Source organism: Cotesia glomerata, linkage group LG4 (assembly GCF_020080835.1).
Source record: "Cotesia glomerata isolate CgM1 linkage group LG4, MPM_Cglom_v2.3, whole genome shotgun sequence".
In the NCBI taxonomy this organism is placed as follows: domain Eukaryota; kingdom Metazoa; phylum Arthropoda; class Insecta; order Hymenoptera; family Braconidae; genus Cotesia; species Cotesia glomerata.
Genome location: NC_058161.1, coordinates 26,418,493 through 26,437,577, shown reverse-complemented (window position 1 = coordinate 26,437,577; position 19,085 = coordinate 26,418,493). Strand labels below are relative to the sequence as shown.

General features: G+C 34.0%; 1 protein-coding gene across 1 annotated transcript in view; it reads left to right on the top strand.

Annotated features, from left to right (window-relative positions):
* Positions 1 to 18,721, top strand: part of LOC123262428 (monocarboxylate transporter 9) — a 41,131-nt gene extending 22,410 nt beyond the window's left edge. The window contains exons 2-5 of the mRNA XM_044724634.1: positions 4,246 to 4,455; positions 4,532 to 4,658; positions 10,067 to 10,246; positions 16,352 to 18,721. Of these exons, the coding sequence (XP_044580569.1) occupies positions 4,246 to 4,455; positions 4,532 to 4,658; positions 10,067 to 10,246; positions 16,352 to 17,627 (1,793 nt within the window). The 3' untranslated portion in view covers positions 17,628 to 18,721. The remainder of the gene's footprint in view (positions 1 to 4,245; positions 4,456 to 4,531; positions 4,659 to 10,066; positions 10,247 to 16,351) is intronic.
* The last annotated feature ends 364 nt before the right edge of the window (positions 18,722 to 19,085 follow it).

Below are 19,085 nucleotides of genomic sequence, written 5' to 3'. Positions count from 1 at the left end.
GAATTATTGAAGTAATAATAATCATTGTAAATCTTATTGCTCAAATAAGGTGTTTTTTGTGTGACGGTTAGATCTCTTTCAATCCTTTATCAATCCTAAAATTTCGAATACTATGTTAAAGCTTATATTTCTCGGTATTGGCGAAAAATAAAAAAAAAATTTTTTCTTAAATAATATTATACAAAAAACTTTTTATTTAAAAATGCTACACCATTTGCTAACAGTTCATTTAACGATATTGACAGGCTATAGAAGGTACTATTTATTGTTAACGTCTTGTTTAATCATAATGACAGCCTTTGGATAATTTACATCTTAAGTAGTTGGGTCACGCAAGCAAAATATTAAAAAATCTTCAAAACTATAAAAAAAAATTAGGAAAACGGTTGACCCTAAAGGCCATCCCTGCAACTTCCCGCTGATTCCGTTAATACATGGCCGTTTTTTTTTGAGCTCTTCGAGCTCAAAAATACAATCTGTGTGTTGTTTTGAGCTCTCCGAGCTCAAAACGATACCTTTTCTATGCTTTTGAGCTCTTGAGAGGTTTACATACTTACACACACACACACACACACACACACACACACACACACACACACACACACACACACACACACACACATACAGACAGTGACACCCTCGCGGGAATAGTCAGGGAAGCTTCCTAGGACCTCAAAACGTCGAGATCTGATGAAAACTCGATTTTCGAAAAACGAGGTAAAACCAATAACTTCCCGATTTTTGAAAATTTTCAATTTTCTGAGCGGGAAGTTAAAAAACATATTTTAACACAAAATTGTCAAAATTAAGAAACAAAAAAAATTTTTTTTATTTTTGTAACTTTTAAATAAAGTCAAGTATTGCAGATACTTAGTATTGTAATTTTGAGCATTAAAGAAATTAAATCCTCTTTACGGATATGTAAAAATAATAATTAATTTTAATTATGTAGTAGTCTATTTCTTTGATTCAATAATTTATTCAGGTTATAACTATACTCTTTACAATACCCGAATGAAGTTAATTAAGTTTCACAATAATTAATCAATCCCGTAGAATATAGTTATCAGTAAACGATAGAATAGATTAAGTTCGTGTATAAATATAATTGTCAAGATGGTAATTCGCGATTACAATAATGCGATACGTTAAGTAGAGGGAAATAGGGCAAGTCGTAAACCGTAGATGTGTGTATCTCAGAGGCTGAGGAAAATCTGCCTCGTGCCCCTTGACTGTTGAGGGTGTTAGCCTTTGCTAACACTTAGAGTTGTTCTTGGGGTCTTGTGACGTCATGAGCCCCTTGAATGCCGGGGAAGGGATTTTATGGCCCAAAGAGTACGGTGGTTGACGAAAAATTTTCAATAGTGGAAAAGTACTCCCACAATTATTTTTTTTATTTTTCGGACATTATCTTAAAGCCAGGCTTAACGCATAATATATTGTGTTATTTGACCTTTGACCTTATTTGATTCCCAGTTGTTGCCGCCACTTGTTGTCCTTTTAACATAAAGAAAATTTGAAATTTGAGATTAAAAAATATTGGTGAACAGAAATTTGTTGGTAAAGCTGTGATCAAACAATGAAAAAATAGATATCGTTATCAACTTATATCTGATTTCCAGTAGAAAATTAATATCACTTAAACTTATTTGACATCAATAACTGAGAATCAAGTAGAAAAAGGATAAATAACACAATATATTATGTATTAAGGTAGTTGGATCACGCAAGCAAAATGTTAAGAAATTTTTCAAACTTAAAATATAAGACCTTCAATACATCAATGCACAAGATGTTAAAATTTAACGACATACCTTATCCATCATGAGATGATTCCAATTAAAAATGAAATTTTTTCAACTGATAGTTTGGAAGTAGCATGAGAAAATTACAGATTTTTTAATTTTTTTTCTCAAAGAAATATTACTGTTCTTACGAAAAACTATTATATATTAAAGAATAATATGTTTTGAATAAATAAAAAAAAAAATTAAATAAATGACATATTTGGAGGACTGTTTTTAACGGAAGGGATATAAGAAATAGTTGCAAGAAAATGAAGCAGTAACATTATAACGAGTAAAATAACGGAAAAAAAGAAAAAAGCGCAAAAATATAAAGCGATTAAAAATTTATTTCAAAATATTTTTAATTTTTTATTGAATAATGATTATCAACATAAATAATTATAAAAAAAAAATCATACAGAATAACAAAAATATTAGGTGTTTGCATTTATATCGCGTATAAACTATGAGTAAGTCTGGACTGAACAAGACAATTAGTGAAATAAATTTAGGAAGTTGTCAGATTTTTATATATTTGGTAGTATGTATGTGCGTGAATTTGTAAAGAGTATACCGTAGTGTGAGAAGTACAGTAACGTTACAAAAAAAATAGGTCTAAAATCTTAGTTCCGCAGATACGTACAACATGGGTACTTATCACGCAACCCTGATAGAAAAATCTAATATGAAATGTTTAAAAACAATTAAAAATGATTTGAGTTGATTAATATATAGATATAGACTTTGCGTAGATTGAATGATTTCAAATTAGATTTCTTAATCAGGGAAACTAATCAAATAAAATCGACACATTTTTCATTAAATTTATATAAATTGTTATTTATAATTCAATCCAATAATGTATTATTCACTAAAGTAGATGGAACATTTGACTACGTATATAATTAACATAATATTTCGGACAATATGCAAATGCAAATTCAATATTTATTACACTGAGAAAAAAAAATACTTTTTTTGAAAATTTGTGTTTTTGACAATGATAAAGATATTCTATTATTAAAAAATTAACATATTGATTGTTCATTTTAACAAATTCTTGTCCAGACATAATTTTTATTTTTTCTCAGTGTAATGAAAGATATTTTATTTTTGATATTAATTACGAATGTCAGTTTCATTTTGCCATTATATTAGGATTAATCGTTATTTGATCACGATATTGTGCGAGGTATTGGCACAAGTCGGATAGTCTGTATAAATTTTTAAAAAATTCCAAGAAAGTGAGTTTGGTAAAGCAACTACCTTAAGCTTTTTCAGTTTCTTTTTTAAAAGATTAAAAATAAAATCCAAATAATCAGAATCTAGGTCATGGCCAATTCGGCTTTTCAATTTATCTGAACCACAAATTGGCTTTATGAATAAAAAGTAACTTTTTTCATTAAATTTCATTCGTGAGCAAGTTTTATAGTGGTTATTATACTTTTTACATTGTTTACAAGCTCTGAATTTTAAAATAACATTCTTTTCACACTTTTCACATACTTAACCATACAATTTAATTACATAGTCGTATCTTGTGCCAAGTATTCGATTGATCAAAATACATAATAATATATGTGTGTGAGTGTGTTTATTAATGTTATTACTTGTTTCCTATATCTGTTAAATACTGTTCAATTAATATCTAATCGATTTCACGAAAATTATAGATAGTCGTGTTTATTTGACTTTTAATATTTATAATTGTCCACTTGCTAAGATTTATAAATTTTTTTCAATTTGTAAATCTCTGACTTTTGTTAAAGTTTTTCTGTTGACAAACTTCAGCAAAACTAATTTTTTTTACTCTACTCATGCTTATATCAACCGATCTATGAATAAGTAATAATGGATTACAAACCGGATTTTTCATACGGTAATTTATAATTTAATTGGAAAACGCGTTTTATCGAACACGTATTTTTAATTGACAATAAATTAATCGACCTTCAAAAAAATTTATCTTTTAAGAACTGTTTACATTTTTTTCTCTCTCGCCCTTTTTTGGACAAATGGATGCGAAGTATCTCTTAAACGTATACAAAGAATGAAATATTAAAACGCATTTTATGCATAAATAAATGAAAATTTTCAAAAAAAAGCGTTCCGCTCTTCAATAGATAATTTAATTGAATTATAATTTATACATGACCAAAACACTTTTAAACTTAACCATCAACCGTAGATAAATCATCTAATAATTGAAAACATAAAATATGGAAAAAAAGCTTTGAAAATCCAAAAGTGCACTATTCAAAATGTTTTTTTAACTTTTAATAAAAAATATATCCTGTTGCAAATTTATAAATTTATAAATAAAACTATTTATCATACCAAATACTTGAATCGACTTATGAATTTTTATTAATATTACTTAGAATAAAATAAGTAGTTGAAAAATTTTTTAAAACAAATTGAAGCACATTACTTACAAACTTTTTTTTTTGTATTACAGTTGATATTTCACCTAAAGGAGAATGGATACCACCAGACGGTGGTTGGGGTTGGCTTGTCCTATTGGCCGCCGTAATGGTAAACGTTCTGATACCAGGAACAATAAAATCATTTGGGGTTTTATTCGTTGAATTTTTGAACGTGTTTAAAAGCGGATCAACTATGGCTGCATTGATTCCAGCAATTTGCTACTTTCTTTACAGTTCGCTAGGTATATTTACAAAAATTATAAGATAATTTGAATTAATTAGAAATCAAATGACTATTAATTTTTTTTTTTTTAATAGGTCCTCTGTCGAGTATATTATCTGTTAAGTACTCATATCGTACAGTCACCTTGATTGGTGGAACATTTGCTGCTGTAGGAATGATGCTCAGTTTTTTTGCTGATTCTATAGTATTTCTTTGTGTCAGGTAATTTGGATTTTTCTTTTATGTTATCAATTATTATGAAATTAAATAAAGATGAATTAATCACAAAAGTTAAGGAAACTAAAATTTTTTATCATTTTTGAAGTCGGTAAAAAATTTTCAATTTTAGGACAAAAAAATTTTTTTTTCAAAAATCACGTATAAATTTTCTAGAAAATTTATTCTAATTTCTCAAATATCATTTCAATTCTCTATATAACTATCGTTTACTGAGAAATCCATTGCTTGAAGACAAATTAATCTTTTTTTATTCAAAATCAGAAAAAAATTTTGAACTGGAGGATTGAAAAACTAGTATTCCAGAGTTATAAAACCCTATTTTTGCTCTAGATAAAAAATTATTCAACCAAGACAATAATTTTGAAGAGTTTCATCGTTTTGATTTAAAAATAAATTTTACTTAATTCAAAAATTTTTCGTCTTAACTCAAGACAATGAAACTTTTCAAAATAATTTTCTTATATCAAGTTCATTGTTTTTTAACTTCCCGCTAAGAAAATCGAAGATTTTCGAAAAATCGGGAAGTGTTGTTTTCAGCTCGTTTTGCAAAAATAGAGTTTTCATCAGATCTCGACGTTTTAAGGTCATAGGAATCTTCCCTGACTACCCCCGCGATGTTGTCACTATGTCTGTATGTATGTGTGTGTGTGTGTGTGTGTGTGTGTGTGTGTTTTTTTTTTTTTTTTTATAGAGGAGGTAAAATACATTTACGTATGCCAGGACTTGGTGTTGGTGCCAGGACTAGGTGTTGGTGCCTGGGCATGTTGGACTCAGAAGTCAATATTATTTTGCAACAATACCGACTAAACATCCTCCTCTCTCCTGTCCCCATAAATGTTACAGGGAAGACTGGATCGGAACCGCGTTAGCATTACTTCGATCCAGTCCATGTTGTGTCTCACGACACCTACTTCTTGTTACTACTGGTTTCTAATCCCTTTCTGCGATTTTTTCGTTTAAAAGGCGCTGCGCGTAGGCTGCGACAGCTGACCAGTTTTCTTCTTTTGTGATCATGCAGGTGACCAAGCTCTCAGGGGAGAGCGTTGTGCCTATTGTTTCTCCGGTGCTGATTCTGTCGTCCTTCCACCGATCACACTCGAAAAACGTGTGCTCGGCGTTGTCAATTTTGTCTGGGTAGTATTTGCACGTTGGTGTGCTGTGCAGTCCCATCTTAAAAAGATAGGCATTGAACTGCCCATGTCCCGTCAACAGCTGGGTCAGGAAGAAGTCCGTGTCCCCGTGCTTTCGAGAAAGCCAGACGTTGATGTTTGGGATCAGGCGCGCTGCCCATCTGCCCGTCACTATCTTTAGCGTCATAGAGTTTAGCTCTCTCGAACGCTAATAGGTGGATGGGCGTGGCTCCCGTAATGACCAATACAGCCGCTTCGGAAACTGTGCGGTAGGCGCAGGCAACCCTGAGAGCGCCTCGCCGCTGTACTGCTGCTATCTTTCGCCGGTAGGTCTTCTGCTTTAATATGTCTGCCCATATCTTCGCTCCATAAAGCAGTACCGAGTGGACTGCTTCTAGAAGAACTCTTCTCTTTTTTGTTCTTGGTCCCATGGTGTTGGTCATAATTCTTGCTAGGCTAGACACCGTCTTGCTGGCTTTCTGGCATGCATTATCGAGGTGTTCGCGAAAAGATAGTTTCTCTTCTATCATTACCCTCAGATAGCGCAGGGCCCTTGTTGGCGTTAGTGTTGTTCCTCCCATGTCCACAGCGAATGGTTTTGGGAACCATTTTTGACGAGTCAGAACGATCATCTCGGTTTTGTGCTTGGCGAGTTTCAGGTGGTGTTTATCGAGCCAAGTCTCGACGGCATCAATGGTTTCCCGAACTAGTAGTTCGGCCTCCTCTACGCTGTCTACTATTATCGTGGCCGCGACGTCGTCTGCAAAGCCCGTTAGCTCTACTTGCTTTGGTAACAGAATCTTAAGAAGCTCGTCATAGTCGGCGTTCCATAAATCGGGCCCCATTATTGAGCCTTGCGGCACGCCAGCCATTATGGCGTATTCTTGTGGTCCTTCTGTAGTTTCCGCTATTAGCTTTCTTTCTTCAAGGTAGTTGTCGATTAGTGCCAAATTATCTGACTTTGCGTCAAATTTGTGTTCCAGAGCGTCTAGAATATCTCCCCAATTCGCGCTGTTAAATGCGTTTTTGACATCTAGCGTGAGGAGAATGCATACTTTACGAGCTTTGAGGCTACCAGTCCATGCTTCTCTCGCTGTCCCTACGACTGTCTGAATCGCGCCGACTGTTTAACGTCCTTTCCGAAAGCCATGTTGGTTTGCGGCAAAGCCTCCAGCACGATCGATGTCGTTTCGTAGTCTTCCCTGTATAAGCTTTTTAAGCAATTTCCCAGCAATGTCCAGCATGCAAAGTGGTCTGAACGACGAGGGTGTTGCAGGGCCACCTTTGCCTTTATCTAGCAGAACCAATCTCTGCCGCTTCCAGACCGCGGGAAACGTGCCAGTTGCCTAGCATGCGTTGTAGGTATTCAGGAATATGTCTGGGTATTCCAGGGCTACAGTCTTGATCACCGATGCTAGAATGCCATCAGGGCCGGGTGGCTTTCCTGTCTTGAGGGTCTTCGCTGCATCCTGCAACTCCTTGGTTGTGAAAAATGTTACACTGTTTTTCACATAATGTTTTCTTTCCCTTGGTTTGTGTTTGGGGAACAGCTCCGCTACGATGCTGCTCATTAAAGCAGGTGGTTTCGGCGCTTCTGGTGAAGCCTTTCCAAGTCGTTTGGTGACAATTTGGTAGGCTTTACCCCAGATGTCTTGTTACAGATCTCTTGCCACAATTTAGCTTTGCTTACTTTGATTGTCCGGTTTAGGTTCTTTTTGGCCTGCTTATACTCGTTCGAAAATAGATCTTGATTAGGGGAGCGTTTCGCAGCTCTCGTTGCTAGCCGACGGAGTTTGTGGCATTTTTTCCGGAGTTCTGCTATGTCTGGTAACCACCAGTACGCCGGCCTGTGGAAACTCCGATTTTTCAGCCGCGACATAGAAGCGTCACATGCGGCAGCAATATTCTTCATCGTGTTTAGCACTGCCTTTTCCGTCTCGCTGCAGGTATCCGGAGTCAGGTTGTTCTGAAAAATAGACCAGCTTCGTGCAAGTGAATTCTTCGGATACAGACCAGTCTTCGATCATGTTGGCAGTCCTTGGAGTCGCCAACGAAATGTCGAGGATGGATTCTTAGTACCCTGGCCTTCTAAAGGTCGTGGTGCTCCCGGTGTTCAGCACTATGAGGTCGAGTCTAGCCGCGACGTCAGCAACCTCGTTACCTCTGGTATCGGAGAAAGCAACTCAGCCGATTTAGCGTTAAAGTCTCCGGCTACGATGACTTCGCCGTCAAACTTAGTGACCGTATTTTCTATATTTGCCAGTTTCTGTCGGAACACACTAATCCCTTCATTAGGTGAGAGATAGACGCTCATGAAGCAGGTTGTGGGGGTTTGAATCCAGACAAAACCTGCTCCACTTCCGCTGTTGTTGACGGTAACGTTCTTTGTGTTCACAATCCAAATTGCTGCCGTGCCAGTTTCGTCTGCGAACCATGTTTTACCTTCGATGTTTAGATATTGCTCGCAGATAAAGCAGACGTCGATTTTATCTTCAAAGACACACTGGCGCACCAGGTTTTGCGCCAAGGCGCACCTATTCAGTATAGCAGATTGAGCCGCTGGGTCCTGTTTTCTTTCCTTCTTTTTCTTTTGCCAAGTCACTTTAGTCCAGGTATCTTCCCGGGCTGTCTTTCTGTACTGGCTTGTCATTTACTGAGGAAGGACTGGGCGTGGACAGCAGCCTTTTCTTGTTATTTTTCTCTCCTTGCTGTTGTGTTTTCTCAGACGTGACTGAAGGTGGCTGTGCTGTGGGTGTGTGTGTGTGTGTGTTTTTTTTTTGTTTTAAGGGGGGGGGGAATCCTTTTTACGGATTCTAGGCATAGTTGTTTGGCCTGGATATGTGGCGACTCGACGCAGTGTCATACTAAAACTCGACGCTAGCGCCCCTACCCATTAAACCCTAAACCCTTTTTCCTCTTTCCCCTTATCCCTCATGGAAACCGCCGTTAGGCATTACTTCGTGAGGGGAGGATCTAGCTACTGCTCTTTCTTCTGGTAGCTAAGGTGTTATTTTACCTTTCTTCTAGTTGTTGTCATTTGCTCTTCTTCTTTCGATGGAACGCAAGTCTATGAGGACTTCTGTTGCAAATGTACTGATGGCGTTCCAGGAGGCTCTTGATGACAACATTGCTTCTACTATTGTCTCTGGTTGGATTTTCTTCTTTAGGATCATCTCCAGCTCATCTCGCTGTGGGTAAAATCGTGGGCACTCAAAGAAAACGTGCTCCGCGTCTTCATTGATTCCTGGGCAGGACGGGCACTCCGGTGAATCATCATGCTTGAAGCGGTGAAGATACGTCCGAAAACATCCATGTCCTGACAACAACTGCGTCAGATAGTAATTGACCTCGCCATGACTTCGGTTTAGCCAAACGTCGATCTTCGGTATGAGACGGTGTGTCCATTTCCCTGTTGTCGCGGCGTTCCACTGCGATTGCCATCGTGCGATGCTGTTCTGCCGTTCTTTAGCTCTGAGTGTGTGTGTGCGTGCGTGTGTGTGTGTGTGTGTGTGTGTGTGTGTGTGTGTGTGTGTGTGTGTGTGTGTGTGTGTGTGTGTGTGTGTGTGTGTGATCGGAGAGCTCAAAAACATCATTAGTGCAGTTCTAAGTACCTAGGTATGGAATTAGCGAGAAGTTGCACGGATCACCTTCAGGGTCTACCGTTTTTCTAATTTTTTTTTTGTTTTTTCAGTGTATAATTTTAATATGACCATTTTTACTTGAATACAGTCTGTTAGAAATTTGGAAATTGTGTTTACAGTAGACGATCTCAAAAATTATGCTTTCGGGGGTAGCGTAACTTTTAAAAGCGGACTTTCAGAGGCGTGGCTAACAATTTTGTAACCAATAGCCAGTGATAATTTACATTTATCAACACTCTCAAAGAAAACTCATATATGTGCTTCTTCCTGCAAAATTTTAAAATCTAGAGAGCAACTACAAAAAATTTTTGCTCCACTGTCAGTCTATGCTTTTATTTATCAACCGTTTTAGACTTCTAGGTTACCGACTCAGACTCACGTACATTTACTACTACAATTATAAAAAGACCACCCATCACCAATTTCCCCTCAATTCCTTCAAGCATACGAAATAGAGTGGGGAATTCATATAAGGGGAAGGTAACTTTTGAAAACGTAACTTTTCAGAGCGTCTACTGTATTTCCTTAATTTTTGTGATTAGTGTATAAAGATTTTTTTTTTTTTTTTTTTTTTTTTTTTTAAATAAAGTATACTTTAATATAAAAAATTTTGTTTTAGTTACGGAGTATTTTTGGGTATTGGTGCTGGTCTAGCGTTTCCACCAACAGTTTACATTGTTACGTCGTATTTTTTACGGCTACGAGGATTCGCAAATGGTCTTTGTATATCAGGAAGTTCTTTGGGATCAATATTTTTACCACCAGTATTAAATTATCTACTTCAAGAATTTGGATATAGGTAAACCTATTTAAATATTGGATTTATTAATATTATGCTTTAAGACCAGATTTTTTCATTATTTTTGTGCTTCATGTCATGCTTAGTATGCAATGTTGTAATTTTCATTTCTTTCATATTATTTTGTTATAATACCTAGATATTTAAAATTTTTTAAGCTGAATTTGATAAATTATGACAATTAGTTGACTTTTAAAAATCAATTTGAATCAGTAACCAATAGAGTAGTTTAAGGTAAGTGTGCGCACTTAAGCTTTAAAACTAGTGTCAAAATTAAACGATAAGCATGGAAGGAAAATAAAAATATGTCTTTAAAGTATTTATTTAAGTAATAATTAAATTCAAATATAAAGTCTAAAACCTTAACATTTCGGAAAAAAAAAAAAACAGATTAATGCGAATGATTCAAAATGCGCACACTTACCCCCTACTAAGAGTAAGTGTACGCACTCGTGTGGGGTAAACTTGCGCAACTAAGGGAAGTTCGTGGATTTTTCAATGCCCTATAAGCAGACTGATTTTAATAATACTTAGATAACTTTATTGAGACATAACATAACTTAAACACATCGCTATTCAAATTTCTAGCGTTTATCAAATCGCGTGTGAAAAGATAAAAGGGCGCATTGCTACAGGTTAATAGGAATCAATGCATAAAGTGTACACAAATACAATTTTTTTTGCCATTGGTTTTAAAACCGTTCAAAACACAAAGATCTGTAAAAAAAAAAAAAAACTCGAGCATCCTAAAGCTAAAAAGGCACATAGAAAAAATTTTTACCTTTCAGTCTGCAAAATTGTAGTTTAAATTTTATATTAGGGCTGTACAATTTAACCGGCCAAGCCGGCTAAAAAAGTTAGCTAAATTAATTAGCTAGCTAACCGATAGGCTTAGCTAATTTAACCGGTTAACTTAATTAGCTCAGCTAATTAGTCAACGGCTAACTGGCTAATTCTTTATTTCAGCTATTCGCTGATTCTTTATTTACAGACAGGTTCAAAAAATAATAATAATGTTTTTTTATGACAAAAATAATGCAAATAACGAAATAACGAAAGTAATTTATTTAATTAATTAACACTTAACAATATTTTATTTATGAAAATGGCTCTTAAATTAATTATTGAATTTGTTTTCCGTAATACTTCTATTTTGATAAAGAAAAATCAATAAATTAGCATTTTCGGGTAGTAAACAGTTGCGTTTTGAGCTAATAATGTTTCCAGCTGTAGAAAAAGCCCTTTCAGAGGGTGTACTTGATGCTGGGACACCTAAGTATCTTCTCGCCAGCCTAGCCAGTTTAGGAAACTTATGGTGTTTTGAGTGCCACCAATGAAGAGGGTTGTCACCAAGCGGAATATTTGGCTCCATTTTGAAGCTATTAATTTCTCTTTCATTTTCATTATCTAGATAATTTGGATTATCACTTTCAAAGCTTGTCATTCTCTCAAAGCTTTGAGATAAGGCTTCACAATTAAAGAGATAATCCAAATTTTTCTCTCTCTTATTTTTAGTGATAGCTGCTGGTGTCTCTTTAATAACATTTTCTTTGGCGATAATTTCTAAAATTTTTTCTTGGACCGACTCTCGAAATTCTTGAGTTTCATCAGCCATATTTTTATATCTGCAATATATTAAAACATTAATGAATTTGATAATCAAATTTTTTAAAATAATTTCGTTATTAGTGAATAAATGTATCGTGTAACTATACCTAGGATCCAAAAAACAGGCTAATGCAGGTACGGAATCATAATCTTCCTCCAAAAACTGAGCTTCTAGTTCTTCACGAAATACTTCTTTAAGTGATTGAATTTTCGGAGGGTCATCTGAATAATCAAGCACCAAGAACTTATCTATCATTGAATGAATAAGTGGCCGTACCATTCCACTAGTTGATTCCGTTTGACTAGACATTATTTTCGTTGCTACTTCAAACGGTTTCAATATTCGGACCAAGTCTTTTAAATAATTCCATTCTAAATTACGTAACAGCAATTTTTTACACATTACTGTAGTTGTAAACTCAAGATTCAGTAACACACTTTCAACTGCTTGTCTTTGTTCCAATAGCCGTTCAATCATATTGTAAGCGGAATTCCAACGAGTTACACAGTAGCTAATCAAAGAATGGTCAGGTAAATTATGTAATTTCTGGGCATCTTTAAGAGTTTTTGTTGCTTTATATGAATGTTTAAAGTGACCAACGATTGCAGAAACTTTTTGAAGATGTTATTTAAAAATGTTCTTCATTAAAAGCTTTTTTTATAACAAGCTGTAACGAATGACAAACGCAACGAACACTTTGACCGATCTTGATGTCAGCAGTAGAGCTTTCGCGCATTGCAGCCACCATATTTCGTGCATTATCATGGACCACAGCAATTGTTTTATCTGCCAAATTCCACTCTGATAAAGCATTGCATAAATGATGGTAAATATTTGCTGCCGAGTGACTTTCAGTCATTTCCAAGGTGTTCAAAGTTACAGAGTATAAATTCCATAACTCATCTATAGCATGTACTGTAATTGTAATAAATGAAACTGCTGAACGAGATGTCCAAGCGTCCGTTGTAATCGACACATCATAAAAATTACGAAGAGTTGCCAGTATATCTTTACGCACTGATTGGTACAAGACTTCTAAGCGATCTTTTATGACTGTTTTACTCGGGATCACATATTCAGGACTGAGAGCTTTAACGAATTGCATAAATCTTGGACCTTCGGCGTGTGATAACGGTAACATATCTATTGCTATGTATTTTACAAATGACATAGTGATCGCTTCTTTATGTATTTCGACGCGCTGAATCCGAATCTGAAGTCAGTTTTGCCCATACACCCTCAAAATTTTGAGTAAAATGCAAAAAACCCAAAAAAAAGACAAAAAATTGCGAAAAACTGCAGCCACAGCAATGAAAAAAATTTTTTGGACCTAGATCACGTATGATTTTTATGTATTTCAATTTACAGAATCTGAATCTGAACGTTTAGTAGCTCCTTGAGCCGTCAAAATTTGAAAAAATTGCAAAAAACTAAAAAAAAATCGAAATTATCGAGATTAAAAAAATTTTTTGGATTCAGATTGAGTATGATTTTTATGTACTTCGTTCCACTGAATTTGAATCTGAAGTTTTTTTTGTCCCATTGATGTTTTAAAATCTTAAAATATCTCAAAAAATAAAAAAAATCGAGAAAATTGCAGTTATAAATATGAAAAAAAATCTATTAAACACGATCGTTAATGACTGAGGTGTATTTTCATAGATGGAATATGATCCTTTTCGAATTTCGGACTGTCCTTCGTTTGTATCGTAACTTGTGTTGTAACTTTTTTAGCTTCAAATGAGCTACGCAGAGGGTTCTTCTCTTACCTTTTTTGTTTTCTTCTGGTATTTCTTTTTTTAGCATCAAGCAAAATATTGATTGAACTTGATTAAATTTATTTCTATCGGAAAATCTTTTTTAAAACCATGCGACGATAAGAAACGATCTTTCCGATTTTAAGCTGTTCTCCGCTTGTGTCGAACCTCAAGAAACTGCTACTCTTGAGCCGATGGATGAGAGCGAAGAAGGAATGCAAGTTGACGACGTCTATGAAGAAAACAGTTCTGAAGACGAAGAATACTTGGCCGGTGTCGGTCAAAATAAAGACCCTGAAACCTTCGTCAAACTAGAATTAAATGACCTATTGCGAGATATAGGGCTATCCAAAGAGGGATCTGAACATTTAACGGCTCTATTGAAGAAGAAAAATTTATTAACTAAAGGAACATCAGCTTATTTTTATCGCGATAGGGAGAAAGAGTTCCGAAAATTTTTCAACAACAATAACAAAAATTCATTGGTTTACTATTCAGATGTAAAAAGTTTGGTTGATGAATTAAAACCGAACACATTCAAAGACGATGAATGGAAGCATATGCACCGATGAATGGAGGAATATGCACCGATTCCAATAGCCTACTCGACCACACTTACAGAAACTTATGAAAATTTACAGATTGTATTAAATAAAATAAAGTATTCGGATCATCAATGGAAAATTTGTGGTGATTTGAAAATTGCAACACTTCTGTTAGGTCAGCAATAAGGGTTTACAAAATATCCCTGCTTTTTATGTTTATGAGATAGTCGAGATCGGGAAAATCACTATGTGAAGAAAGAATGGCCAACGAGAGCGAACTTGGATCCAGGTTCTCAAAATGTGATACGAACGCCATTAATTGATCCTTCTAAATACCTATTACCACCACTTCATATTAAGCTTGGTCTTATGAAACAGTTCGACAAGCTCTGGAAAAAAATGGCAATTGTTTTATATATTTGGAAAAAAAGTTCCCAGCTATAAGTGATGCCAAATTAAAAGGAGGAATTTTCGATGGGCGTGAAATTCAGACTTTGCTTTTAGACGATAACTTCGTTTATGAAATGAAAGATGTTGAAAAAGCAGCATGGTCGAGTTTTAAAGATGTGTCACAAAATTTTTTGGGAATTAATAAAAGTGAAAATTACGAAAATTTAGTTGAAGAGTTATTGGGGAGTTACGATACTCTGGGTTGCTTAATGAATCTTAAATTGCATTTCTTACATTCTCACATTCAATACTTTCCTGAAAATCTTGGCGACTACAGTGAAGAACAAGGCGAAAGATTCCACCAAGACATAAGTGAAATGGAGAGTCGATATCAAGGAAAGTGTAATGTCAATATGATGGCAGTTCATTGCTGGACACTAAACAGAGATGTACCTGATGAAAACAGAAAGCGAAAAAGAAACCCTTTGCGTAGGTCATTTGAAGACAAAAGGATTCGACACAAGCGAAAAACAGCTTAAAATCGGAAAGATCGTTTCTTATCATCGCATGGTTTTAAAAAAGATTTTTCGATAGAAATAAATTTAATCAAGTTCAATCAATATTTTGCTGGATGCTAAAAAAAGAAATACCAGAAGAAAACAAAAAAGGTAAGAGGGGAACCCTCTGCGTAGCTCATTTGAAGCAAAAAAAGTTCAATAGAAACGAAGGACAGTCCGAAATTCGAAAACATGATTCTGTACTTTCTCCTTACATGCTATTTTCTACACATTTTAAAGTTTTGTCAGTCTTTCAATTTTAGGATCATATTCCATCTATGAAAATACACCTCAGTCATTAACGATCGTGTTTAATAGATTTTTTTCTCATATTTATAACTGCAATTTTCTCGATTTTTTTGATTTTTTGAGATATTTTAAGATTTTAAAACATCAATGGGACAAAAAAACTCCAGATTCAAATTCAGTGGAACGAAGTACATAAAAATCATACTCAATCTGAATCCAAAAAATTTTTTTAATCTTGATTTTTTTGAGTTTTTTGCAATTTTTTCAAATTTTGACGGTTCAAGGAGCTACTAAACGTTTAGATTCAGATTCTGTGAATTGAAATACATAAAAATCATACGTGATCTGGGTCCAAAAAAATTTTTTCATTGCTGTAACTGCAGTTTTTCGCAATTTTTTGCCTTTTTTTTTGGGTTTTTTGCATTTTACTCAAAATTTTGAGGGTGTATGGGCAAAACTGACTTCAGATTCGGATTCAGCGCGTCGAAATACATAAAGATAGGTAGGTTCGGTCAAAAGTACAGAGCACTTTTTTTTTGTGGGTCGGTGTTATTGATAAAATATTAAATAAATAAATTTCGCGACTATCGTTTCTTTAAGCAGAAAAAAAGAGCCTTAAGATTATTTCTTGAACCTTTCTGTAGAAAAGGAATCAGTGAATAGCTGAAAAAAAATTAGCCGGTTAGCCGTTGGCTAATTAGCTGAGCTAATTAAGTTAACCGGTTAAATTAGCTAAACCTATCGGTTAGCTAGCTAATTAACTTAGCTAACTTTTTTAGCCGGCTTGGCCGGTTAAATTGTACAGCCCTATTTTAAATTAAATTTGATTAGATCAAGATCGATATTTAGATAGCTCAATTTTATTGAAACACATCAAGGCAAATCTAATAAGATATCATGTCTACTAATGTAATAAGATAATATATAACAATAAAGCAACCTCTCAACTATAAAATTTCTTTTTATTTTTATTTGTATTTTTTTTTTTTTTTTTCTAGAGGCGCAGTTCTAATCATGAGTGGTGTATTATTACACGTGTGGGCCGCAGCATTGCTATACGAACCCGTAGAAAAGCACATGAAATTTGTACCATTGCCCGTAGAAAAATTAACAGATGAACAAGTTGCTGAAGAAGAGGAAGAGGAAGAAACTGAAGAAATAGATCGGTTAAATCACAATGAAAACTGCAAAAATTCTCTTCTCATTATTCCAACAATAAAAACAGAAAAACCTCATGCAGTTAACAATACTAATAACAGTTTATCTCCAAAACCTAAAGCCGTACCAAAAAGTGCATCAAGCGTTGCATTAGAAAACTATAAAAATACTCCTGTACAAAATAGAACACGTAAAATAAGCATGCCAACAAATCGTGAAATAACATCACAAATGCACAGTACTCCAGCATTACATGCTGTACCAGAACGCAGCAGCTCAATAGTACGTCGTAAATCAACACTACGTTCACCAAGTATTTCATCATTCAATTACATAAGTACGCCTTATCACGGCAGTACATTATCAGCACTGCAACCGGAGTATGCGTCAAACTTAACGTTAAACGCTATTTCAAGTACATTTCGGAAATCACCTGAAAAAACAATCAACCCCGCTAACAACGCCAACAACTCAACTGATAACGCAAAAAAAAAGTTTTTTGACTTGTCTCTTCTTAAAGATCCAATTTATCTCGTTATTTTAATTTCAAATTCAACGAATGCGGTCAGTTACACAAATTTCATTATTTTATTGCCAATATATGCGATTTCACTGGGTTACGATAGAAATCGTGCAATTGTGCTGCTATCGCTTAATTCAGCGTTTGATCTAATAGGTCGGATTGGTGGATCAGCACTTTCAGATACCAAAATTATGCCCAAACATTGGTACTTTGTTGGTGGATTACTAGTATCTGGTGTAGCGTTAACACTGATGCCAACATCGACTTCTTACATAATGTTAGCAAGTTACTGTAGTATTTTTGGGCTAGCGTCAGGTATTTACGTTGGAGTCACTGCTGTCATAATGGCGGACATGTTGGGAACTGAAAAACTAATCTCTTCATATGGTATTTCTTTGTTCGTCAACGGTATTATACAACTCGTTGGACCGCCAATTTGCGGAATGATATTTGAACATATCGGTAGTTATGGACCAATATTCAGTAGCTTAGGTATTGTTTTAATAGCCGGCGCGTCTTTGTGGGGTTGTGTGCCATTTATTAGAAGACGACAAAAAGCTGAGAATTTAAAAGCACAAGCTAGTAAAGTTTAGAAATAGAAAAACAAGGCCTATTTTATTTCATTTTTTTTTTTTTTAATTATGTAAAATCACTGCCGAGTCTATTTTTCCAAGAGTAAATTTTAGTTGAAAGTTTCTATTAACTGTTGCGGTTATTGCGCTTGGAATAAAATACTAGATAGATAAAATAAATAATTGTTCACGAAGAAAGTTTGAGACACTATTGTCTTGCCTTATTAACTATAAATTTATAAATATATATATATATATCTATTCTATAAGTAAATTGAAGATATAAATGGGCGTTAAGGTGGCGCAAATAATTCACTATTTTAGTATTTAACTTAATAAATATTAGAATTAAAAATCTTGACCTCTAAAAAATTGTATTGAGCTCTTTTCTGCAGAGCTTTTTTAAAACATTATTAATTGAAAGAGAAATAGCCGATTTTTTTGCGTCGTTCTAATGCACGTATAGTTGCAAAATTGTTATTTTTGTTATGTAGCATGACGGTAATTGATTCAATCGAACCAATGTAGGAAAAAATGACCTATCAATTATGAATTATGATAATTACTAAGTTAATTATAGACGCCTGATCTATATTTGCAACACAATTATAATTATAGTATTTTAAAAATTTTTTTTCATCGATTATATGTAGATAGTGATTTCTTTTGTAAAGAAATATGAAAATTTTTAGCATTAAAACTGAAAGCAACACGCGTCAGCAGTGGCTATTTTGGGAACTTTATTCCCAATAAGCTACATCCTAATTTTCCATAAACCGTAACATTTACTTAAATAAACGGACCCAAGCGACACAAAAATGTTTTTAGTAATATTTTGTTGAATTAAAGTTGACAATTTCTAATTTTTGACTTCTTGTTGAATAAAATCTTCCAAAAAGTCAATATTTTTTTTCTACGCTTGGGAAACTTTATGTTTTTGAGTTTTTAAACTGAGATGTACAGAATTACATTAACGACGAGCATTTGCAGGAAATAGCTGTTTTATATTATGTAATGATTAAAAATAATTTACCGTAAAGAACATTGAGTAAATAAAAACTGTGAAAGAAAATAATTATTTATATACTGTTGCTTATATCACATGTTAAATAATTAAATCAATTTTGATTTTAAATTCTGCATGTTAAATAAGATATTTTAAATAAAAATTTCTGCAGATTTTACTTTAATATTAAAAAATGAAATAATTTATGTAAAAATCATGTCATTAATTTTTGTATTAATTAATTATTGTATAGTTTATTCAATAATATCATATAAAAATAATTTCAATATTAATCATAAAAGTAATTTTATCATTTATATTTTACAGTATTTTTTTACATACAAATATCTATATATATGTTATATTTTTCATTTTACAGTATAAATAATTAAATGTATTGGTATTATTGAAGTAATTAATTTTAAATAAAAAATAATTATTTATGTTCGAGTAAATAATAAGAAGTACGTTAA